This window comes from Pan paniscus, chromosome 15 (genome assembly GCF_029289425.2).
Source record: "Pan paniscus chromosome 15, NHGRI_mPanPan1-v2.0_pri, whole genome shotgun sequence".
NCBI lineage: Eukaryota > Metazoa > Chordata > Mammalia > Primates > Hominidae > Pan > Pan paniscus.
In genome coordinates, this window is record NC_073264.2 from 76,606,186 (window position 1) to 76,631,770 (window position 25,585).

At 44.5% G+C, this 25,585-nt stretch overlaps 1 protein-coding gene across 1 annotated transcript; it reads left to right on the forward strand.

The window, feature by feature from the left end:
- Positions 1-402: 402 nt before the first annotated feature.
- BATF (basic leucine zipper ATF-like transcription factor) lies at positions 403-25,201 on the forward strand. The gene is made up of 3 exons (XM_003824188.5): positions 403-959; positions 3,298-3,402; positions 24,668-25,201. Exons 1-3 carry the CDS (start codon positions 897-899, stop codon positions 24,875-24,877), a joined length of 378 nt encoding a protein of 125 aa, XP_003824236.1. The 5' UTR covers positions 403-896; the 3' UTR covers positions 24,878-25,201.
- Positions 25,202-25,585: the final 384 nt, after the last annotated feature.

Genomic DNA, 25,585 nt, shown 5'->3' on the forward strand with positions numbered 1-25,585 from the left:
TCCATTCTGGGTTCTGACCAGGTGACCTTGAATCATAAAGATTCAGGGCCTGTCTTGAGCTGCTCAATATGGAAGGCATCTTTTCTCTAAAGAGTGTGAGCTCCCTGCCAAGCAGCACAGGCGCTTAATAGGCTTTCAGTGCAGCAATTCTAGAACCTCCCTTGTGGCTTTCTGATCTCCCACAGCCCTTGTGTCTGATGGTCAGGAAAGGAGAATACCCTTGGATCGTTTTATCTCCAGACCACCCCGAGGCTGGCTGGACTTAAGGGGTGAGGAAAGACAAGATGGGTGAGCAGCTGCTTTCGGCTGAAAACCAGAAAGAAATCCCAGTGTTTTTGCTTTATTTTGGTTTAAAAAGCAAGTTGTGTGACAATGGAAACATTTTCCTGGTTGTCCTCTCCTCTCTGCCCATGTTGACAGAAGACGGACTTGCTAATTCTGGCTGGGGTTTTTCCCTGCCTGGGCTGTTTTTCTCTTTTATCTTCATCAATTGAAGAGGGCTGCTGTGTCTTTCAAACTGTCGGAAGGTATCTGTATTTTTTTTTCTTTCACATAATTCTGTAGGTCTTTTCCCAGATATGTATTTTTCTCTCTAACTTCTAACTCGCTGAAGTTTCCGCCCATGTGACTTCCAGCGTGAGTTACCAGAAACCACAAGAGAGAGAGAGAGCGTGCAAGCCCCAAAGCGAGCGACATGTCCCTTTGGGGAGCAGTCCCTCTGCACCCCAGAGTGAGGAGGACGCAGGGGTCAGAGGTGGCTACAGGGCAGGCAGAGGAGGCACCTGTAGGGGGTGGTGGGCTGGTGGCCCAGGAGAAGTCAGGAAGGGAGCCCAGCTGGTGACAAGAGAGCCCAGAGGTGCCTGGGGCTGAGTGTGAGAGCCCGGAAGATTTCAGCCATGCCTCACAGCTCCGACAGCAGTGACTCCAGCTTCAGCCGCTCTCCTCCCCCTGGCAAACAGGTAGAGTCCTCCTTTTTCTCTCTCCTACCTTCTGATTCTCCTGGGGGATGGAAAGAGAGCCAGGCTTCCTTGTCCTGCCCAGGGAGCTGAGGATGGAGGAAGTGGCTCATGGCACGGGCACTCTGTTAGACTTAGGACATGGAATTTGCTACTAAGCTGTGCATATTGGCAGAGATCCTCATCCTTCCACCCATTCTGCCAAAGCCCCTTTTTCTCTCCATTTTCCAAGGCTGCCTATCACCTCTGCCTCACTGGGGTTGCCACCCTAAAAAGCTTTCTAGGAAGCAAAGAGGAGGATGAACATCAAAGAATGCAGAGAAAAGAGTCTACTGTTCTCCAAGGCTGTAGAAAAGTGAGAGGAGTTTTCAAGTGGGCCGCTGGCATGCACAGCTCAAATCCTAGATATGCGGTTTCCCAGGAGACAGCCAATAGGGAAGGGGAGAAAAGGGGTTAGGGAAAAGTTAAAAAAAAAAAAAGAAGAAGAAGAAGAGGAAGAAGGAGGAGGAGGAGGAGAAACCCAGGCTAGCATAGAAGGATCTCTCTACTGGGGCACTGCCTCTGTTGCTAGCACAGCCAGCAAGGAGAGATGCTAGAGGTCCAGCCAATATCTCTTTGCTTGTGGCTTCTGGATAGGAGCAAGGAAATGAATGTGGAGGTGGCTCTGGAAATTTGTTGGAAGACATTTGCTGGTAGTTCATCTTAGCTCTGGGGAAACCAGAGAGACTGAGATAGGGATTGTGGGAGCATTTGGAGTCTAGATTGTGACTTCCAAGTCCAAAGGTTTTAGCTTGAGGATTACCAAAAAAGGAGTGCCCTGCCCATCTCACAGCTTCTAGGGTTTTGTTCTGCACCACACTCTTGACATCCCTTGCTGTAGGAAGCCCTCCTCTTTCTCATCCGACATGTATCCGTGGGTTAAAATTTTCTCAACCTTCATAGTTTAAAAACTTCATTCTTTCCTTAGCACAGATATCCACAAGGGTTTTCAAAATGCTGCAGCCAAAATAAAAGTATATAAATATTGAACAGGGCGTATATCCTAAGCCTCTAGTAACGGAGCAGCAGGCTGGGATGAGTCTGGGTGGAGACCTCTAGAAGGCACAGAATCCAGTCCGCTGCTCAAGATGGTGTCAGAGTGGCTCTGACTGCCTGGAAGTTTGCACTTTTCTTAGGAAGGAAATTACTCATGGCTTCCATGGTAACCTGGTGCCCCATCCCCCTTAGAGGAAGAGCACTTCCTTCCTATCTATGCCAATGACCTCCTACCACAAAGGCCTGAAAGTATTGGACATGTTGGTGAGCCCAGTACTTAGTGATCCCAGAGCTTTGCCCTTGGATCTGTGCCCCTCTAGCCTGTGGGAGATGTGGAAGGGAACAGGGCATGAGTTGCCAAGACTCCTACACCTACACTGCAGCATCTGGGAGAGAACTGGAGCTAACCTCTCTGCCCAGGCACAGGACATGCCTGTCTCTGGGTGTAATTAGAGAACACCCAAAGATCCCCTTATCCTACCAAGCACCCATCTACTGCCCACCACAGCCAGGTCACCTCCACCATTAACGTTCTTTTTGGCATTGATGTGCCAGGCATTGTGCTGGGGCCATGGAGAATGTCACAGTGGCTGAGCACAACGGAAGGAAAGAGGAGGCAGATCTGGGATGCACCCTCAGCTCAGAAATGCAGCAGAAGACCACATGGGGTGCAGAGTAGCTAGCGGGGAAGGGTCTTGGAAAGCCATTGGGCTCAGCACCAGAAGATGTAGCACTCTCAGATGACCAGGAGTCCTTGGGCACACTCTTAGAGCCTCAGTTTCCTCACATATAAAATGGAAATGATGATATCAACTTCACAGCATTGGGGAATTAAACAAGAGCACCTCTGAAAGAACACTTGCACAGAGGTTGGCATATAGTAGGCACTCAACAAAGTCTGAAAAAAAGAAAACAGCTAAAAGAACAGCAAGAAGAGCCTAAAGGCCAAAAAGTGAGAGGGCGAGGGTGGAGCAGCCCTACAGAGGAGAGGTGATAAAACACACTTCATCGCCTTAACCATTTTTTTTTTTTTTTTGGCCAAATACAGCTCTATTGAGTCCTCAAGTTCTCTTGTCTTTTTCCTGTAGCTATTGGTCAAAAAAGTCAGAGACCTGGGAATGTGTAAGCAGGCATGGAGAAGAGCTCTCCTTCGGGTGCAGGCTTTTGGTAAATAGAGGGATGGAGGGTTCATGCAGAGACGAAGGCATGGAAGGATGGCTGGACGGATACCACGCACCACCAGAGCCTGCTTTCACTCAGAAGGGAGATGCAGACCCATGTAATCCTCCCCGTCTCTGCTTCCCAGGACTCATCTGATGATGTGAGAAGAGTTCAGAGGAGGGAGAAAAATCGTATTGCCGCCCAGAAGAGCCGACAGAGGCAGACACAGAAGGCCGACACCCTGCACCTGGTAAGTGTTCAGATCAATCTTCATCTTCGTGAGCTTTAGGCTTTGCCCTCCGCCATCTGGGAACCCTTGGACCATAGCTTTGATTCTGCTTGCGTGGGGATGTGTATGTGGGGTGGGTTAGTGGAGGATGAGGGCCGTGGGGTGAGGTAGGGAAGGGAAGCTGTCGTGAGAGTGCTTTAAGATGGCTCTGTAGTCTGGGCATGGTGGCTCACACCTGTAATCCCAGCATTTTGGGAGGCCAAGGCGGGTGGGTCACCTGAAGTCAGGAGTTCGAGACCAGCCTGGCCAACATGGCGAAACCTCGTCTCTACTAAAAATACAAAAAATTAGCCAGGCATGGTGGTGCATGCCTGTAGTCCCAGCTACTTGGGAGGCTGAGGCAGGAGAATCACTTGAACAGGCAGAGGTTGCAGTGAGCCGAGATCGCGCCATTGCATTCAAACCTGGGTGATAGGAGTGAAACTTCATCTCAAAAAAAAAAAAAAAAAAAAAATAGAAGGCTCTGTAGCAGGGAATGGGCCAGGAGGCTGAACAGAGAAATGGGCCTTTCTACCCCAGGAGGGCTCAAGGGGTGGGAGAAGGCAGAGCTGTATTGGGAAAGAATTTAGAAGGTATCAAGTGCTTTGGGGACGGCCCATTGTCTCGCAGTGCAAGGACCATACATAGTCGCATCCCTTGGCAGAGACCCAAATGCCCCTGCATTTGACACAAGGAAATTCACAGGGCGCTGTACCAGATTCCTCTTTTCAGAGCATTATTAAAGTCTTATTTTGAAATTTCTGTCTTTAATGGTATCCCAAGGGGTCTATGAAAGATGCAATTTCAAGTGCCCTTATCTGGGATGATCACCATCCTAGTTGAGTTGCCTCTAGTCCCAAATTTTTCTAGAGAAAGCTTTTACCTCTGTCTTGAGTGGTCCAGGGGCCTTGAGTAGTGCTGAACTGCAGTTCCGCCAGTGGCCAAGGCCCTAGATGGTGTTTCTAGGTTCTGGCTGTGCCCCTTATAAAGTACTGCTTCCTCCCCATTGCTCATACCTTACCACCTTACCTCTCTTCACTCTGCCCCCAGTATGGTTCTTGTTCAACCAACTCTTCACTAGTTCCTTTCTCTCCATCCCCTCATCCCCTTCCCTAGCAACTCTACCTTCCTGCCCTTCCTCCAGAAACATTCCCTTACCTCTAATAGCCTAGCAATTCCTTTCCATGGAAAAAGTGCAGTTGGCACCAAAAATCAATAAGCTTGTATTTATTTGGAAGATTAGCATGATAATCAGCCAGTTAGAATGGCTGTGTTAACCGTATCAAGAATAAGTAAGTAAGATGTAGTTTTAGGGGAAATAATGCATCTTTCAGCTTTACAAGGAAACAGAGCAGACTGCACCAACAGCTCTGATTGGGTGCTTGGGTTTTATTTGAAATGTATTCAGCTTACACTCCATTGCACACTAACACTAAATTCACAGCTATTTGTTAACTTTTTGGAAAGAATGAATGAACAGAAAGTCTGTACTAACTGTGCTCAACAGTCTGAATGTCAAGTTTTTGGTGGCCCTGCTGCTTGTATGTTCTCCATGATTTCACTGTGTCCCCACATTCTGGTTTACCACCTTAAGCTTGAACATCTATGATCCTTACCTCTTTCTCTATCAGAGTCTGATTCTGATTCAGTATTCTTTAGGGCAAGCAAACAGACCAATCAAAATTTAAAAGGATAAAATCTTCCTTGTGTACAAGTAGACAATGTCCTCAGACTGGCAAACTGCTGTAAGCTTTTTAAGTGTGTACCTGTTTTCTTAAGTGGAATGTAAGTATAGTTCGGCAGCTCAGCAGTCAGAACAGGGATTGAATCCCAGCCCTGCTGCCTACTATCTGTGTGACAGAGACGTTCTTGGCCTCCCTTGGGCTTGGTTTCCTTATCTAGAAAATGGAAAATGACAATAACTACCCTATACAGATCGTACATTTAAAGAGCCCAACACAATGCCTATCATTCATAAATACTCAAAAATTTAAGTATAATAAGAGTAATAATAATTATCATAAGAAGCAAGATAATCACAAATTATACACACATTATATATATGAAAACATATATACATTTTGTGTATATTTAATCACAGAAGCTCAGGGTTGAAAGGTTTCTTAAAGGCTAGAAAGTTTAGACATAAGTTTGATGCTTCAGACTTCTCTGCAACACCTACAGCCAATGGTCCCATTGTATGCCTGGTCACTTCTAGGGCTGGAGATCTTCCTCTCTCCCAATTTATGAACAGAAGAGTTTTTCCTATGTTAAGCTGCACCCCTGTCTCCCTGTAAATTCAACTCACTGGTCTTCATCCAAACCCTTGGGGAACGTATTAATGAGGGTGACACAGATGTCTCTTTGCTGCGGCAAGGCTTTCAGCACTGAATCAGCTCTCTCCCTCTCCAAGACAAATGTCAGAGCCCAAAGAGTCAGCTCATCTAATTATACAAGTCATGTGACATTAGGGTAATCTCTAGAGCTTGAGGGTCCACAGAGCCCCAAGTCATGTAGTCAACATATCCATAGCCACACCCCAGCCTCAGTCTCTAGAATGTTCCAATCTTCCCCACATCTGAACACAGATTCCTCCTCCACTGCTTTCTTTTGAGCACCACAGCATCGCCTTTACCTTTTGCCCAATGAGTGGGTCGCAGCAGAGTTGATGCAGCAAGCCTGCAGACTGCTGCCAATGCAACTTATGTTTCTTGGCTTCAGGTAGAAGCTTTTGGCAGCAACGTGTTCAATCTGCCCTACATCAAATTAGCTGTGGTTTGACATCTTCCTTTCCTCCAAGATGACAATCACTCATCTTCTCCATCCATTTTCCTCTTAATTATGTCTGAGATTCAGGTGAAAAGTCTTCTGGTTTACCACCAGTGTCAGGGCTCAGTGTGTGGTTTGCCCTTGACTCCTTTCCATGCTTGGCTCCACATGCTGGGGTTGTTCTCTGGCCCTCAGACATGGCTGTAGGCCTCGCCTACCAGTGCTTTACAGATGAGGGTTTGGGAGCTACTGAGAGTACCATATCAAAAAAGGACCACATTCCTATTAGGGTTCTAGCCTCATATATACTGGGATGTTTTCTTAGTTTCAACTGCTGTCATTATTATCAACCTTAAAATACTGAAACAATTATCTTAGTCCTCTAGTGAGAGTGTGGGATGCTTACTATTCGACATTTTCAGCATCTATGCTGTAAATGGCTGGCACCAAGACATTGTACATCGATTGCTTTAAAAATTGACAGAGTAGGGAAAGAGCCTCTTTTTATGATTGTGTTATAAATCCCTGGCCTCGACTATCTCTGACATAAAATGGATTGGTGATTCCTTTCGTAATTGTGACATCAACAAACAATCTAATTCTGTTTTAATTCTCCTTTTGTTGAGCATCTCACACAAGCACCCTGCACACTTAGTTCCTTTTCTCCTGCAGACAACTGTAGGGTTCATTGTATATAGTACAGATGTTGATTAAAAAAGAGAAAGGCATAACTTGACCAGTTAGTTTCTAAAAGATATCAATAGATAATAAGTGGATCTAAGATAATCAGCTGAAAAATTATTTGAAATAATAAGAGAATGCAGTCAGCTTCTAAAATTAAAACAAAATGGAATAACGTTCCTATATGCAAAACATAACCAATTAGGAAATTAATGGAAGGAAAGATCCTGTTTATAATACCAATGACAACAACAAATGGAAGGAAGGAATAATTTAACAAAAATTATGAAGAGTATCCTAAATGATTTTTAAAAGATTCAAATAATTGGAAAGATATACCTTGTGTAAAGTTAGCAATTTTCCTTAAGTTAATTGATAAATTTAATGAGATCCCAATAAAAAACCCTGGGATTTGGGCAAGAACTAGATTAGCTATTCTAAGTTTCCAGTGAAAAAAAATCATATGACAATTGCCAGGAAAATTCTAAAGAAGAAGTATAATGAAAAAAGATTAACTGACCAACATATTAAAGTGAAACACAAATACAGAAATCAAAACAATGTGGAAAAGACAGAACATTGAACAGGATAGAATACGGAAACAGACCCAAAAACAAATTCAGATTTTAAGACCCAAATACATATTTCAACTCCTAGGACACAAGTATAAATACAAAATGGGCTGGGCACGGTGGCTCACGCCTGTAATCCTAGCACTTTGGGAGGCCAAGGTGGGCAGATCACTTGAAGTCAGGAGTTCGAGACCAGCCTGGCCAACATGGTAAATGTTAAATTTTTTTAAAAAAGGAAGCTAAAGAAACTTGAAAAGACAAATAACCATTAAAAATTTATCTTGGAATGAGGAATTATTTTCTAAATAAAACATAAAACCCTGAAGCCATAAAGGAAAAGATTGATATACATTACTTTTATTCATAAAAAGTAAAAGTTCCTTTATAGATCAAAATACCGTATGCAAAATCAAAGGCAAATGACAAGCTGAGGAAAATATCTGTAATACATATGACCAAAAAAGGTATGTTTACTTACTATATGAGAGAGCTGTTATGAATAGGAGATGATTAACAACCCAAAAGAAAAATGAACAATGGGCCGGGCGTGGCGGCTCACGCCTTAATCCCAGCAATTTGGGAGGCCGAGGCAGGCGGATCATGAAGTCAGGAGATCGAGACCATCCTGGCTAACACGGTGAAACCCCGTCTCTACTAAAAATACAAAAAATTAGCTGGGCGTGGTGGCGGGTGCCTGTAGTCCCAGCTACTTGAGAGGCTGAGGCAGGAGAATGGCGTGAACCCGGGAGGCGGAGCTTGCAGTGAGCCAAGATGGCGCCACTGCACTCCAGCCTGGGAGACAGAGCGAGACTCCGTCAAAAAAAAAAAAAAAAAAAGTAAAGAAAAATGAACAATGACTATGAATAGGCAATTTACAGAAAAGAGAAATAAGTGGCAAATAAATGTGTGAAAAGATGGTAGACCTTATTTAGTTAGGAAAATGCCAATTAAAGCAGCAGTGAGGCTGGCAAAGATGAAACATGTTGTTGATACACGATGTTGCCAAGGTAATGGAGAAGCAGGCACCATCACACACAGCTAGTAGTAGAGCCTGCATAACCCTGGTAGAAGGCAATTTGCCCACGTCCATTCAAATTATAGGTGCACATACCCTGCGACTCAGCAATTTGACATCCAGGAGTGTATTCACAAACAAATCCACACATCATACAATTCCGTACATGTAAAGATAACCATTGCTGCATTGTTTCTTATAGGAAAGACTGAACATAAGCTTAAAAAAATCCACCAATAAGGGATTCAATAAATTATTGTCCATTCTGTGGAATATTGCAGATATGTTAAAATAATGAGTTACATCTGAATGTGCTAATCTGGAAGGATTATCATTTCTGTACTTTTAAGTTAAAAAGGTATAAATATAGTCCATAGTTTGCTACCATTCGTTTTTTAATTTAATGTTTTATTTATTTATTTATTTATTATTTTTAGAGACAGGGTCTCACTATGTTGCCCAGGCTGGTCTCGAACTCCTGAGCTCAAGTGATCTGCCCTGCCCACCTTGGCCTCCCAAAGTGCTGGGATTACAGGCGTGAGCAACAGCACCCAGCCCCTTCTGTGTTTTTAATAAAAAGAAAAACGTACATATATGCATAAGTATAAATGCAAACATTTTCAAATAGATTATAAAAAATTGTTAATGATATTTATTTCTGAAAAGTAGGACTAAAGATCTAAAGCAAGAGGGAGATACTTTGCATTCTTTACCTTTTACACAGTTTGGGATTTTTTATCACATGCTTTTATCTTTATAATATAGATATCAAAATTCTCAACATTGATCATTACCACACATGCATTAGGAGGATTTCTTTTCTAATTTTGACATCAAACATTGAATAATCTTCCATCATGACATGGAAGAGTATTCAATCTTGACGTTATCTTTTGAACATCATACATAAATATCTCAGCCCTTGGGAGAACCAACTGTAAGTTGGGATTTGAGTGACTCTAAGGTCCACAGTACTATATGATAAAAGATGGCAAATCCGTTTCCCTTGTGTAGCCATCTTGGTTGGTTGGTCATGGCTATCTGGTGCCGTACAGCTGGAAGGATTTCAAGTCAAAGACCAGGATCAGTGGAAAAGAGAGCTGAGGTCAATTAAGAAGCTTTATTCATGAAAAGGCTAAAATCAGTGGAGTTGCCGGGAGCAGTGGCAAATAGCAGCGTTAGCCCTGAGCCGAGCTGTTGACAAGTCATATCTGGCCTGGTGGATGGAGCTGAAAGCAAGTGAGAGTAACAGCCAAGTTTGAAAGCTTGAGATTTAGGTACTGTCTTAGATGGAAGTGGGCCAGGTGCTTGCCTGGGGCTGCCTCCTGAAGGAGTCTCACACCAGTATAAGAAAAAAGAGAGGTTTACAGGTTCCAGGGATGTGCTTTGTCATATATGACAGAAAAGTCATGAGTATAAATTATGCATTAAATGAAGCTTTGAGCTAACACTGTGAGAAATACGGTATTTACAATTGGAGAAAAATTGAGTAATGGAGGAAAAGATGTTTGGGTAGCACTATTGTTCTTGGCCTTCTGAGGAGGCAGAGAAGGATGCTTACAGTCCTATTTTACTCCTGGAATTCTTTTGCTCTCTCTGGGAGACCATGCCATAATGTTTGTTGGCACAGATAAGTCACAGGTCAGGAATGTTCAGGCTAGTTCCACCCTTAAAAAGTTCAATGTAGAATCAGTGAACCATCTATGGAAAGAGATGCGACCCTTCTGTCTCCATTGCTATGAATTTCTTTTAAGAAAAAACCATGTTAATTGAACAAACGACTATGTATTAACCACTGTGCCTCAAGTGCTCTCCCTGCAGCATCTCATTTAATCTGCATAAAAGCTGTATTTTATAGTTCCTTGCATTAAGTAACTTGATGGAGATGACACAGCTTGTGACTAGGTCTGTCTGACTTCAGAACCCATTTTCCTAACCATTAAGTTTTACTGCCTCTTTCTTCAACCTCTGATGAAGATGTATTCATCTTCCCTAACCTATATTTTCCTTGAATCTCTTCATGAATTAATTTTTTCGTCTTTTAAGCAATATCCTCCAAAATCTACACTATCCCCCAGCCATCATCAGGCGTGATCAAGAAAGTAAAGACATGTTTACTTTCAATACAGTATATCAATTGTACAATTGATATCATATATGTCATATATATCATGATATCAATATATATAGATAGGTACTATATATAGATAGATACAACTGGTATATCAAATTATACAATATATCAATTGAAATCTCTTTTGAGAAGTCTGTGTAGCAATAAATGTTAACATCTTTCACAGGAATTACCTTTGACACAACAGAGTTTGAAGAAAAAATAATTTACAAAGATGCTTAGTTCATCATTATCTGTGAATAGTAAATACTTTAACAATGCTATAAAACTTGACAGGTGGCTTACAACAGAAGATGAAGCATATTATGATACATTCATACAATAAAAAAATTTATGCTGGTACTAAAAATGATTATGTAGATCTGTATTTATCAACATAGAAAGATGTCAGTGATACAGCATTAAGTGAAAAGGGCAAATTACAAAGAGCATGCAGAGTATAACCCTTTCACCTAAAATTTGTGGGTTTTGGGGATGGTTGCATGCATAAAGAGATATCTGGAAGGATATTCTCCAAAATGCTAATAGCAGTTATGAGTGGTTGAGTTTGGGTAGTTCATCTTATTCTTGGTACTTTTCTCTCTTTTTTATTATAATGAATGTGTGCCATTTTAAAAATCAGAATTTTAAAAATTAGGCTATTTTCATTTGGGGAGGGAAAACACATCAAGGCAATCCACCACCCCTAACTGCTTGTCTTACCGATGACGGGTCGGCGTGGCTAAGTTTGGGAGGCACATTGGAAATTGGGAGTCCAGCTCCATGCTGGTGTTGACGCTGTAAAGAATGACTGTTTGGGAGGCCAAGGTGGGCGGATCATGAGGTCAGGAGATTGAGACCATCCTGGCCAACACAGTGAAACCCTGTCTCTACTAAAAATGCAAAAAGTAAGCCAGGCGTGGTGGCTGGCGCCTGTAGTCCCAGCTACTCGGGAGGTTGAGGTAGGAGAATGGCATGAACCTGGGAAGCGGAACTTGCAGTGAGCTGAGATCACACCATTGCACTCCAGCCAAGGCAACAGAGTGAGACTCCGTCTCAAAAAAAAAAAAAAAAAATGACTGTCTGCATAGGATGATGGTCCTAGGTCACAAACTGACAGCTGCCTGTTCAGCAGATGTCTTGATGGAGCTATTCTCAGCAGCACCCAGACTTCCTTCTCTTGATCAGAATGGGAGAGTCTCCCCAGAGTGCCCTTGCGCAAGCTTCTCAGAGGTTTTCTTACTCCCCTCTTTTGAACTTAGTCTAGTCCCCTGCTTCCTAGGAGGGGTGGGTTGGGTCCACAGTATAAAGGCCCCTTCAGATCGTGGGATATCTGTAGAGGGTTCCACTACGGGTTCACATGATGGCTTGCGGAGGGAATAACAATCATAATAGTCATACTACCTTGTTGATAAAATTTCAGAATTAAGTGGGAACTCAGAGATCTTCTAGGGTGACTTGCCACATTTCCAATGAGGAAACTGATGACGCCCAAGAACCCAAACCTCTTGCCTTCCCACCAGTCTGCTTTTGTTTCATGCCACTTTGCTGAACAGAGCTTTACTAGGCAGGTGTTTACATAAGGCCTATTGCAAAGGTGGGCCAAGAAGCAGGCCATTAACCAGAACACTTGAACTGCCTAGACACTCATCAGCTCCAGAACATACGGCTATACAAGAGACCAGAAAGAGAGTGAGTCCAAACTTGACAGGGGCTGAAGTGTAAATGTTTCTTTGTTTAAAGAGATTTTAAAGTTGTAATCCAAAATTAGAAAGGGCAGTGACATATTGGGGAAAATATTTGCATCAAATTAAAGAAATGAAGGTTTAATATTTATGCTACAAAAAGAAACTCTTATAAAGCAAAACATCAGGACTCCAACAGACAAGTGGGCAGAGGCAATGAACAGAAAGCTTACATAATATTTTTCCTACCAAAATGAAAATACCCTAATTTCCTATTCTGATTATGAAAATGATACACACTAAGGCAGGGTTTCTCAACCCCAGTGGAATTGACACTTCGAGTCCGATAATTCTTTGTTGTTGGGGATTGTCCTGTGCCTTGTAAAATGTAAAATTTACCCACAAGATGCCAGTAGAACACCCCCTCAGCCTGCTTAGTTTGATAACCAAAAATATTTCCAGAACTTGCTAAATGTCCCTGGAAAGGCAAAATCAGTCCTAGTTGAGAACGCTACACTAAGGAGACAAACACATGGAAAGTTGTTCTTTCTCCTTAATACTTGACAAACTGTAACATTAACATGAAATTAAGAAGACTTCATAAAGCTAATTGGCAACAAGTAAATTACTTAAAATTATAACACCTAAATGCCAGGGAGGTTGTAGTGAAATGGATAGAAGCATTCGCTAGTGGTGACATTATATATTTGACATGACCCCTTTTCAGTAATACTTCTCAGGACTGGGAAGATTGAATGCCTCCTTTGCCTCATTCATTTCATTCCTAGGAATTTCTCCAAGGAAATCACTGAACAGAGACAAAACCCAGTGTGCATCAAGATGTTCACCTCAGCATTATTTTTAATAGTGACAATTTGTTAGCAACCAAGATGTCCAGCATTAGACCACTTTAAGTAAATTGTGGATAATCCATTTGATGATGTAGTCATTAAAAATTATGTTGACTATGTAGATGTGACAAAGTTATGACAGAAAGCAAAATACAAATTGTATGTGTACTATGATTGAAATTTTGTAAAAATAAGTATGCATGTTTGTTCAAAAGGATGAGATGGCCAAGTGGGATGGTTCATGCCTGTAATCACAATACATAGGGAGGCCAAGGCAGGAGGATGACTTGAGACCAAGCTGGGCAACAGAGTGAGATCCTGTCTCTACAAAATATAAAAATAAAAATAAAAATAAAAATAATTAGCCAGGCGTGGTAGCTTGCACCCAGCTACTTTGGAGGCTGAGGTGGGAAGATCACTTGAGCCCAGGAGGTTGAGGCTGCAGTGAGCCCTGATTACATCACTGCACTCTGGACTGGGTAATAGAGTGAGACCCTGTGTCAACAAAAAGGATGAGATCTCAATATGTGTAAATGAAAACAGCTGTATTAAGGGACTAGGATCATGGGCGTTTTTAACTTTTAAAAAATATCTTTAATGTAGTTATACTGTATTTTTTTATTTTTAAAGAAACAGAAGAAAATGGCCAAATAGAGAGCTGAAGGAACTCTGGAGGACATCAAGTACAAAGAGAGAATATTACTGAGCTCGAATTTGGGGATCAGGTTTTGGTAGGAGATCTTATAATTTATACCCCAAACAGGAATACTTCGAGAGTGGAAGATGGAACTTGTAAATATTACACCAGGAAAACAGGTGTCCCAGTAAATGTCTGGTCACCCTAGACAGGGAAACCAAGAAAGATGACATGAAGCTCTTATGAAAACTCAGAAGAAGTGATAAATTTCAGAGTCAAGCAGAGGGGACTGAATTCCTATGACCAAAATGTGATTTCCTGCAACTGAGGACCCTGTAACTAAAAAAGGGTACTCAGCTGGCATAAGAATATGTCTTATCATTAAGAGAGTAGGGTGACACCGAAAATTATAAAGCAAAGGCCATATTATCAGTACTAGAGCTGAGATCAGCGGAAGTGATTCATCTACTCAACAAATATTTATCAGCCAGGTACAGTTCGTTCTAGGTACTGAGAATATTGCAGGGACAGGACAGACAGAGTCTCTGATTTCACGAAACTTACAGTCAGTTGGAAGTCAGGCTGGAAAACAAATAAACACACTAATCACATGACATGTAAAGTGCTTCAAAGAAGATGAAATCATGCAATGTGGAAAGTGTCTAAGGGACGGGATTGGGGCAGCGATCAGGGGAGGCCTTCCTGAGGCCCTGGAATTTGAGATCAAAGGTGAATCAAAGAGGAGACTGGAAAGATCTGGGGAGAGGGTGATCTCAGCCTAGAGAGCCTTGAGGCCAAGCTGCGAGGCCAGGCAAAGGTCAGAAAGGTGCCTGGTAAGGTGGAGACCAAGTTCAAGACCATAAGGGAGTGAGGAGGAACTCAGTAATAATGGCAATTGCGGGGCTGAGCACAGTGGCTCACACCTGTAATCCCAGCACTTTGGGAGGCCGAGTTGGTTGGATCATTTGAGGCCAGGAGTTCGAGACCAGCCTGAGTAACACAGTGAAACCCCATCTCTACAAAAAAAAATTTTTTTTAAATATCCAGGCATGCACCTATGGTCCCACCTACTTGGGAGGCTGAGGCGGGAGATTTGCTTAAGTCCAAGAGGTTGAGGTTGCAGTGAGTTGTGATAGCACCACTGCACTCCAGCCTGGGCAACAGGGCAAGATCCTGTCTTTAAAATAAAATAAAATAAAATAAAATAAAATAAAATAAAATAAAGGCAATTGTGCTGCTAGGAGCAGGAACTGGATGGGGCATGTGGTGGGGACCCAACTAATTCAAACCCTGCCTGGGGGGATTTCTCTGAACCTAAACTCTGATCATAAGTTGAGAAGCAATAGCACCTCACTAGGCTGTTTGACAGTTTAATTGAGAGGGCAAATGTAAGAACAAAGCAATATTGTCATTTTTTTTACACTGTTCCTTTGTTTAATGCAGACAGCCTGCCCTTTTCCTAGAAATCAATCAGATATATTATCCTACATGAACACACACGTTCTTCTTTCTGGTTGCTTATAAACTCTTTAAGGATATCAGTAGTTTCAGGGGCTTGGCCTTTCACAACTAGGCAAGTCTCCTTTGTTGGGTATGAATGGAGAGAGGGTCAAATTTGAACTAGGGAAATGGCACGACGAAGTTCTTAAAGTGGTTGTAATTCTGCCACTCCCACCCTGTTGGTTCAGTTTGGGGAATAAACAGAGGTTTGACCTAGGCCTTTTGAAAAAATGAATCTCTTGGATTCATTTGGAAGTATCCCAGATTTACAAAGTAGAAGCTATTAAAGTGTTTGAGTGGTGTGTTAATCACTCTCTAGGAATTCTCATGGACATCACAGATTTACTCAGCTGACCCTTCTTCATAGGCACATCTCAGATTTTGGAAAATTATTCCAGATTATAAGTTGGCAGTCAAGCAACGTGATTTGATCGAACACTTACTCTATGGCAGGCACTGTCCTTGTCACTGAGAACAAAACAGTGAAGACAACAATAGCTCCTGCCCTCACAGAGCTCAACAATGTAAATGGTAAGGAAACGGTTAAAGTTATAATTAATGAAACATGAATAGATCCCTGAGCTCTTGCCTTTCCATTATATGAATGAACTGTGCTGGACTATTTAAAATTGTTTCCACCAATTTAAGAATATAATAGTAGTGTGCTTAAATGGACATTTTGTTTTAGAAATTTTTTTAACTAGAAATAGTCTCCCAACTCTTTAAATTTTTTAATATTATACTATAAATGATAAAATAAAATACATATTTAATAAAATGAAAATATGTAAAAATATAAACTCTTTAAGGATATCAGTAGTTTCAGGGACTTGGCCTTTCACAACTGGGCAAGTCTCACAAATTTAATTTGTTTGTTAACAAACAAATTTAATAAAATCAAACACTATATAGTTATGTCATATTTTTATTATTTTGAGATAAGGTTTCACTCTTTTCTCAGGCTGGAGTGCAGTGGTGTGATCATGGCTGACTGCAGCCTCCACCTCCCAGGCACAAATGATCCTCCCACCTTGGCCTCCCAAATAGCTGGGACTACAGGTGTGTGCCACTATGCCTGGCTAACTTTTAAATTTTTTGTAAAGATTGGGTATCACTATGTTGCCCAGGCTGGTCTCAAACTTCCAGGCTCAAATGACCCTCCTGCCAAAGAAGCCTCCCAAAGTGCTAGGATTACAGCAACTGCACCTGGCCTTATGTTATTATTAAAAGGAATCCACTATGAACATGATTTTTTGCCCATTTGGCTCACTTAGGAAGCATTTTTAAAGTCTTGATGCCTGCAACCACTCCAGAACAATTAAATTGGAGTCTGGGGGTCTGGCATCCAGGAATCCAGACTGTTTAAGGCTCTCCGGGTGCTGGCAGTGTGCACAGCCAGGGTTGAGAATCAGAAGCAGTACATTTGCAGCCTATCAGGTCTGTACCTGAATATGTGGAGTGAGTAGAATGTGTGGAGTGAGCAGAATGTGTGGAGTGAGTGTGGGGCAATTGTGTGGGTAAGTACACAGATACTCTGTCACAGACAGTGGCCTGATGGCTTAAAACAAAACAAACGGCCAGGTGCGGTGGCTCACGCCTGTAATCCCAACACTTTGGGAGCCCGAGGCGGGTGGATCACGAGGTCAGGAGATCGAGACCATCCTGGCTAACAAGGTGAAACCCTGTCTCTACTAAAAATACAAAAAATTAGCCTGGCATGGTGGCGGGTGCCCGTAGTCCCAGCTACTAGGGAGGCTGAGGCAGGAGAATGGCATGAACCCGGGAGGCGGAGCTTGCAGTGAGCCGAGATCATGCCACTGCACTCCAGCCTGGGCGACAGAGTGAGACACGGTCTCAAAAAACAAACAAACAAACAAACTATTCAAACCCTTGCTTTGATGGCAGTTATTATTTGTTTTGTTGTTTGGTTTTGAACATTGATAATCTTGCTAGTGGTAACCTTTGTAACTCGAAGCATCAGTATCAGCCAAGATTGCATGCATTCAGAGACAAGTGAGAGACCAGCCATCAAATGAGGAATCAACAAATCATGGCCTACTTTTCTCATGTAACAAGAAGTTCAAAAGCGGAGAGACCAGGCTACAGCAAGGAAGAACCAAGCTCCTTCTCTCTAAGCAGCCATCCTCAGTATGAGGCTTTCATTCTCTAGGCTGTGAGATGGGTGCCGAGCCTCTCGGCATCAGTCTATGTTGAAGGAAGGAAGCCTTTGTCCTTATGAGCAGGCTGTGCCTTTTTGGTAGGAAGGGAAGCTCTGCCTTCACCTCCCTCCCGCCCATCAGGTACTTCTGCTTACGTATCTTTGGTCAGAATTCTGTCACATGGCTACCCCTAGCTATAAGGTAAGGTAAGCTGGAATTTTTATTTTTTATTTATTTATTTTTTTATTTTTTATTTTTTAGCAATTCTGTTCCCAGTCTTTCTAGAGGAAGGCAAGGCAGAAGGGGTTTGGGATGGACGCTGAATGAACCAAACTATAGTTTTTTTCACATTTGAGGGCAATGAAATCATAGTCTTGAAAACCAAGGACCAGGCGATAGCCTTTTCACCCTGTGACTAGACAGGTCCCTGAGGGCACGGCTGATGTGGCCAATCTTCTGTAAATGCAAAGGTGCTTATGGCCCTAGAGCTTCAGCTCTAAGACATGAAAGTGAAGGTTCCTCCAGAATCACACACGTGCATTATTCAGCGCAAAGATCTGTGGTTTGGTGATTCTTCTTCTCCTTTCATAAGGTGAGAGGCAGCAGTTGGGGTGTATTTCCCCAGGAATGGTGGGAGATGTGGGCCTAGATCCTCCCGCTGCTTGGGAAGAGTCGTACTTTTCAGTTGGAAGCCTGCTCCAGGAATGGCGGGTTCCACCCTCTGCATGTGACGTACAGGGGCTGGTAACTGATGGAGCCTGAACATATATCTGGGTGTGAGGGATAAGCTTCAAACGCCACTTAAGTGTGGGTGGGAGCCAAAAGGTCACCCTGCCAATACATGATTGCATGTCCTGTTGAGGAGAAAATACACAGGGACTATTTTCACCCTTCTGGAAATTGTGATTAGAAAATGCAAGGAGAAGGCCAAGACACTAAACTGGAGCTGGTAGGGAGGAAGCCTCAGCCCTGCTCAGGGTGCCTGGAGAGTCCCCACCAGGGCCCAGCTAGGAAATGCCAGCCTTGTCCTTGGTCTTCATCCCTAATGGCTCCCGGCGGGTGAGGGAACTGCCTGGGGATTCCCCATAGTTGAAGCGCTCTGTGAGTGACCCCCTCCTAAGCCCCTCCAGTAGGGGATTTCCCAGAATGTTCCCACGCCCCCAGGAAGCCTCTTCCTTAGCCACCCCCAAGCTGCTTGCAGTTCATGGTAGAGGTAGGTGGCATCAAATGACCCCACAGGTGAGGGATTTGCCTGAGGTGGGAAAAGAGGGAAGATAAAATTGGAAAGCCACCGGGGCTGAGGAATTATCTCATAGGAGAGAACTGTCAAACAGTATAACGTTTAAACAGACTTTAAAGGCAAGAAAGGATGGAGGGCACAGACTCTGAAGCCAGAGTGCCTCAATTCAAGTACCGGTGCTGCAACTTCCAAGCTGCATGATCTTGAGCCAGTGACTTAACTTCTCTGTTCCTCAGTTTTTCCTCTTCTGTAAAACGGAGATAATATTTTCTACCACACAAGTTTGTTGAAAATATCAAATGTAATGATAACCATAAAATACTTAAAAGAGTGATTGGCACACGGAAGTATTCAATAAATGTTAGTTATTGGCCAGGCATGGATGATTCATGCCTGACATCCCAGAACTTTGGGAGGCTGAGGCAGGCGGATCACTTGAGGTCAGAAGTTCAAAACCAGCCTGGCCAACATGGTGAAACCCCGTCTCTACTAGAAATACAAAAAGTTAGCCAAGTGTATTGGCCGGCACCTGTAACCCCAGCTACCCGGAAGGCTGAGGTGGGGAGAATTGCTTGAACCAGGGAGGCAGAGGTTGTGGTGAGCTAAGATTGCACCACTGCACTCCCAGTCTGGGCAACAGAGAGAGACTCTGTCTCAAAAATTAAATAAACAAATAAATGATAGTTAAGTTAAGCTAAGCTATTTTTTAAAAAAATTTTGGTTTCTATCCACCTTTCTCGTACAAATTGAGCCAGGTTACACCTTAGACCTATTAGATCAGAATCAGGCATCAGGATTGCTAAAGCTCCCCAGGGGACCCCAGTGTGTGGATGAGGTTGAGAATCATTGTTTTGGTCCAGTCTTTCCATTTTAAAGTGAGGCAACTGGAGCTGAATAGGGAAATTGAGTCACTGAGGATCACCCAGCCAGGACCAGGGCCCAAGTTCCTATTCCCATTTACCGCTGATGGAGCTCACCGTGGTCATGAGTTCAGGACCTGGCTCTGTGTCTGGAGGAAGGTCTGGCCTCGAGTCAGCCCTTGTCCAGAATATCTGGCCAGGTGACCCCCTCTCCATGCAGCCCAGGAGGCAGATGGTCAGCTCTATGATTGGAAGAATGTGAGTGACTCAGGGATCTTGTGTTGTGTTGTGTTGTGTGTGGGTCACCAAAACCGAGACCCAGCTTTCTCCTGGGAGACAACAGGGTAGCCAAGGACTTGTTTTTTTGTTTTGTTTTGTTTTGTTTTGTTTTTTGAGACAGAGTCTTGCTAGGTTGCCCAGGCTGAACTACAATGGTGCAATCTTGGCTCACTGCAACTTCTGCCTCCCAGGTTCAAGTGATTCTCCTGCCTCAGCCTCTGGAGTTGCTGGGACTACAGGCATGCACCACCACGCCCCGCTAATTTTTTGTAGAGACAGAGCTTCACCATGCTGGCCAGGCTGGTCTTGAATTCCTGACCTCAAGTGATCTGCCCACCTCAGCCTCCCAAAGTGCTGGGATTACAGGCGTGAGCCACAGCACCTGGCCAACTTTCTAGTGTTCTCGGGAGACCTTTGCCCACTCAAGTCTCCAGTCTCTCAGGGGAAGCAGTCAGTGTGAGAGAAGGAACACAGGGCCCCGAGCCAAGCCCTGCTCTGCGCCTCCCTGGCGGGCAATGAGTCTTTGCATCAAACACTCAAAGTTTCTGAACTTCTGAGAAAACAAGTGTCTTGAGGTGAATCCTATAGCACAGCTGTCACCAGCCTGTGGTCATTTTGGAGGGTATGTGGCTAGGTTTGTCCCAGGGTCTCAGTTGTCCTCATCTGTAGAGTGGGGATAATAACAGCTGACCTTCCCTATCCCACACAGAGCGTTATTGTGAGGAGTCTGATGGACTGGGATGAATTCTGAATAGAAGAAAGATGGGTACATGGATGCCCAAATGCAGGCTCACCCCCACCCCTCTCAGTAGCAGAAGACATGCATATAGGAGAAGCTGCATTTCCTCCCAGCCTCACTGTGCTCTAGGTGTCCAGCCCTCATTGTTAGGGGATGTCACTGTTGTACCTCTGGATAAACAGCTGCTCTCATGCCACCTTTGCCAGTTGTCCCTTCAGTTGGGCGAGCCCTTTCCAGGGCATGACTGCCCCAAGGAGGGCCAGAGGGGACTGGGCAATAGCAGGGACATGGAGGGACGAGGCCCCAGATCAGCCACTTCCTCCTGCAAGGGAAGTCAAACCCTTTCTCTCACAAGTGTCAGGCTGGCTGCACGGTCCCTGGGCTGGCAGGGCGGGTTTCTTGGGGGCCCTAGCAGGAAACACTCTTGCTTCCCAAGGTAAAGACAAGTTTCTTATCACTGGCGGTGGTTTTCTGGTTAGAGGCAGCAGGCAGCGGTTACAAACTTTGCCTAGAGCTCTGGGATCTGCAAGCCAGGGAGGGGGAGGCAGACGACAGAGCTAGAGTGAGCTCAGCAGAGCTTGCTTAGGGAGGAAGGACCCGCTGTCACTTCCCGAAAGCGGGGCCAGCCTCTAGGCGGGGAGAAGGTCAGAGCGGCCCTCCCTTCTGCCTCGGGGTTTGCCCAGGCTCTTCAGAGCACAGAATTTACAGTAAATGTTGTCACCAGTGGAAACTCTCAGAGGGGGCGAAGAAAAGGGCTAGAGGAAGGAGCCAGGACTCCCGGCCCCCAGTTCCCGTCTTACCAACACCCCCTAGTCTCATTGTGTTGCTTTATCTTACCTTTCGGTAAAGAGGGGATGCCCTCCTTCTGGGATGTGCCAGGAAATACCCAAATGGTAAAACGAATGAGCCAGCCACACCTTGCAGAAGGCAGGGCTGTGACTCCATCATCGTGGCTCTTGATAACTCCTCTGCCCCGTTTTAGAGGGGCTTCCTTTGTACTGACCTTGGCACACTTTCTAGCTCAGAGCCCCATTCAAGAAATGCCAGGTTGAGGCTGAGCATGCTTGTATCTGTCCTTCACAGATGATGGAACCTGGCTTGATGAGCAAGGCCACGGTTGGTATATGCTTCTCTGCCATTTAAAAAGAACCCCCCCAGGATGTGGGGTTTAAGATGATTGACAGTATAACCGATTGACCTCATTAGCCTACAGCTCATGCCCCTGATGGATTCGTTAGGGCAAATTTTATTTTATTATTTTATTTTATTTTATTTTTTGAGAGAGGACCTCACTCCATCAGTGAGGCTGGAGTGCAGTGGCATGATCATGGCTCACTGCAGCCTCCAACCCCTGGTGCTCCATAGCTAATTTTCTTTTATTTTTATTATTGTAGATACTGGGTCTCAATAATGTTGCACAGGCTGGTCTTAAACTCCTGGGCTCTCAGGAGGTAGAGGTTGCAGTGAGCTGAGATCGCACCATTGCACTCCAGCCTGGGAGACAGAGCAAGACTGTCTCAAAAAAAAAGAAACCCAAAAAACCAAAATACTTCTGGGCTCAAGCGATCCTCTCACCTCAGCCTCCCAAAGTGCTGGGATTGTAGGTGTGAGCCACTGCACCCAGCCTATTTAGGGCAAATTTTAAATGTCAAGTTATCTTACATCTACTCACCACCCACCCTATTTTTGAGTTACCTTCTTCATTCCAGCAGATGTCATAAGTCTGTCAGTCAACAAACATCTGAGTTCATACTATGTGCCAGGCATTGAGCCAGGCATTAACAAATAGGCATTTAATAAGTGCTTGAATAATTAAAACAAATTTAAAATAATATTTAACTAGTGCTTTCCAACTTGCCTGATCATTAGAATGACCTGTGGCACTAGTTAAAAATCCAAATTTCACTCCCTAGTAGTCTAGTGGCTAGGATTTAAAAAATAAAATTATTATTATGTTTTTAATTCAGCTCTGCAGCCAGACATGGTGGCTCACGCCTGTAATCCCAGCACTTTGGGAGGCCGAGGTGGGCAGATCCCCTGAGGTCAGGAGTTCAAGACCAGCCTGGCCAACATGGTGAAACCCCGTCTCTACTAAAAATACAAAAACTAGCCAGGCGTGGTGGTGCCTGCCTGTAATCCCAGCAACTCGGGAGGTTGAGGCAGGAGAATTGCTTGAACCTGGGAGGCAGAGGTTGCAGTGAGCCAAGATCACACTACTGCACTCCAGCCTGGAGGACAGAGTGAGACTGTCTCAGGAAAAAAAAAAAAAAAAAAAAAAATTCAGATCTGCAGACTTCACTCCGCAAATCCCAAAACCACTGATTCACATTCCTAGATTTTAGGATGGGCCTGAAATTCTATTCTTAACAAGCCTTCAAATTAATTCTCATGATATGGCAAGTTTGGGAAATACTGACCTAATCCAAATAGATTTAGAAAGGTAAGACCTGGTCTCCAAATATCAGGTTGCCTTTTGAACTGAAAAATTTTTTTTTTATTTGCATCTCCAGTGATATTTGCCTTTCCTCTGTGGTTACCAATGCTTAGCAGAGAAAGTCTGTTTGGTTGAGTCGAATAATGTAAACCTTAAAATTATACCGGAATTGCGATCTCCCGGGCTTTCTGAGGATGGGATTGCTTTTCCGTAAATGCTAATTACCAGATTGCAATTGTTGATTAATTAATGATGTGATCAGAAATCAGCACTTCTTAGCAGGCATTTTTCTGATTAGCATGTATTTGATGGTTCCCCCAAGCAACAGGGAAAAGAGTTTCCAGAAAAAAGAGAAGCTCACAGGCTTGGGACACCCCCAAAGTACCATCAGAATGCTTTCTGGTAGGCCGGACAGGGTGGAACAAAACGTTGTAGCAGACTTTGACCACTTAGTATTTATTTATTTCATTTTTATTTTTATTTTTGAGATGGAGTATTGCTTTGTCACCCAGGCTGGAGTGCAGTGGCATGATCTCGGCTCACTGCAGCCTCTGCCTCCTGGGTTTCAGCAATTCTTTTCCCCGAGCCTCCCGGGTAGCTGGGATTACAGGCGTGCACCACCACGCCCGGTTAATTTTTTTTTTTTTTTTTTTTTTTTTGTATTTTTAGAGACAGGGTTTCATCATGTTGGCCAGGCTGGTCTCGAACTCCTGACTTCAGGTGATCCACTCACCTCCGCCTCCCAAAATGCTAGGATTACAGGCATGAGCCACCGCACCTGGCCCCATTTACTATTTATAAAGACCCTGAGCATTCTAGAATCTGGGTGCAGTAGACAAGTATCCAGTGACTTTATTTGTAAGACGAAATGCAGACACCGGGAGCTTTTGGAAAACACGTGGCATAACACAGTGGAAAAGAGTGAAACTGGTGTAAGACGTTCTCACAAACGACTTTCCATTTCCTTAGGCTCTGGCCTGCCAGCTGCTTTCCCTTGCTGTATTCCCGCCACCTCCCACCCACACACCCTCACAGAGACCCCTACATGCATACACGCAGAGGAACACACTCACACACACCCCTCTATCAGGTTGAACCATGTGAAATTGCTTTTTTGGGGGTGGGGGAGAGATGTAGTCTTGCTGTGTTGCCCAGGCTGGAGTGCAGTGGCTCAATCTCGGCTCACTGCAACCTCTGCCTCCCTGGTTCAAGCAATGCTCCTGTTTCAGCCTCCTGAGTAGCTGGGACTACAGGCGCACTGCCACACCCAGCTAATTTCTGTTTTTGTATTTTAGTAGAGACAGGGTTTTGCCACGTTGCCCAGGCTGGTCTCAAACTCCCCACCTCAGGCAACCCGCCCGCCTCGGCCTCCTAAAGGGCTAGGATTACAGGGGTAAGCCACCGCGCCCGGCCTGAAATTGCTATTCTTATAGGTCACAACAGACAAATATCAGCAGCTTCACCTGGTTCAGCCTCATATCTATGTGTACACATGCACACCCACCCATGTGCTTACGTAAACGCGCCCATACACACCTACAAACATATATACACTTGTGCACACATTCACACGTGCAGGAAAATTCTCTGGTGCCCTTCTCCATGGCTGTGCTAGTGAACAACTAATCTGGCCCCTCCTGTGTCCCTCCGCACCCCACCCACCTTGCCTCCTTCCCAGACACTAACCTCCGGTGCTGATCCCCACCCCTACAGGAGAGCGAAGACCTGGAGAAACAAAACGCGGCTCTACGCAAGGAGATCAAGCAGCTCACGGAGGAACTGAAGTACTTCACGTCGGTGCTGAACAGCCACGAGCCCCTGTGCTCGGTGCTGGCCGCCAGCACGCCCTCGCCCCCCGAGGTGGTGTACAGCGCCCACGCATTCCACCAACCTCATGTCAGCTCCCCGCGCTTCCAGCCCTGAGCTTCCGATGCGGGGAGAGCAGAGCCTCGGGAGGGGCACACAGACTGTGGCAGAGCTGTGCCCATCCCCCAGAGGCCCCTGTCCACCTGGAGACCCGGAGACAGAGGCCTGGACAAGGAGTGAACACGGGAACTGTCACGACTGGAAGGGCGTGAGGCCTCCCAGCAGTGCCGCAGCGTTTCGAGGGGCGTGTGCTGGACCCCACCACTGTGGGTTGCAGGCCCAATGCAGAAGAGTATTAAGAAAGATGCTCAAGTCCCATGGCACAGAGCAAGGCGGGCAGGGAACGGTTATTTTTCTAAATAAATGCTTTAAAAGAAACCAGTCTGACAAGGCAGTTTCTCTCTTTCACCCTGTCCCTTGACACTCTAAATTCTGCGATGTTGGGACCTTCTTTGTTTTTTGGACTCTAGTACCCTCAAAGAGCTCTAGGGACTCCGCTAACAGCTCCTCTTTTCCATGGTTTATTGATGTACTTGGGAAGCTTTCAATTCCTTCCTCTAGGTGTCTCCTTCTCCTTCTCCTTCTCCTTCTCCTTCTTCTCCTCCTTCTCCTTCTCCTCCTTCTCCTTCTCCTCCTCCTCCTCCTTTCTCCTCCTCCTCCTCTTCTCCCCCTTCTCCTCCTCCTCCTCCTTCTTCTTGACAGAATTTCTCAGATCTTGGCTCAGGCTGGAGTGCAGTGGTACGATCTCCGCTCACTGCAACCTGC

Bases quoted from the DNA above. Each gene is read 5' to 3' on its own strand.
- BATF (XM_003824188.5), top strand. From the start codon at position 897: ATGCCTCACAGCTCCGACAGCAGTGACTCCAGCTTCAGCCGCTCTCCT. The intron at 960-3,297 runs GTAGAGTCCTCC...TCTGCTTCCCAG, and splicing joins CTCCTCCCCCTGGCAAACAG to GACTCATCTGATGATGTGAG. The intron at 3,403-24,667 runs GTAAGTGTTCAG...CCACCCCTACAG, and splicing joins AGGCCGACACCCTGCACCTG to GAGAGCGAAGACCTGGAGAA.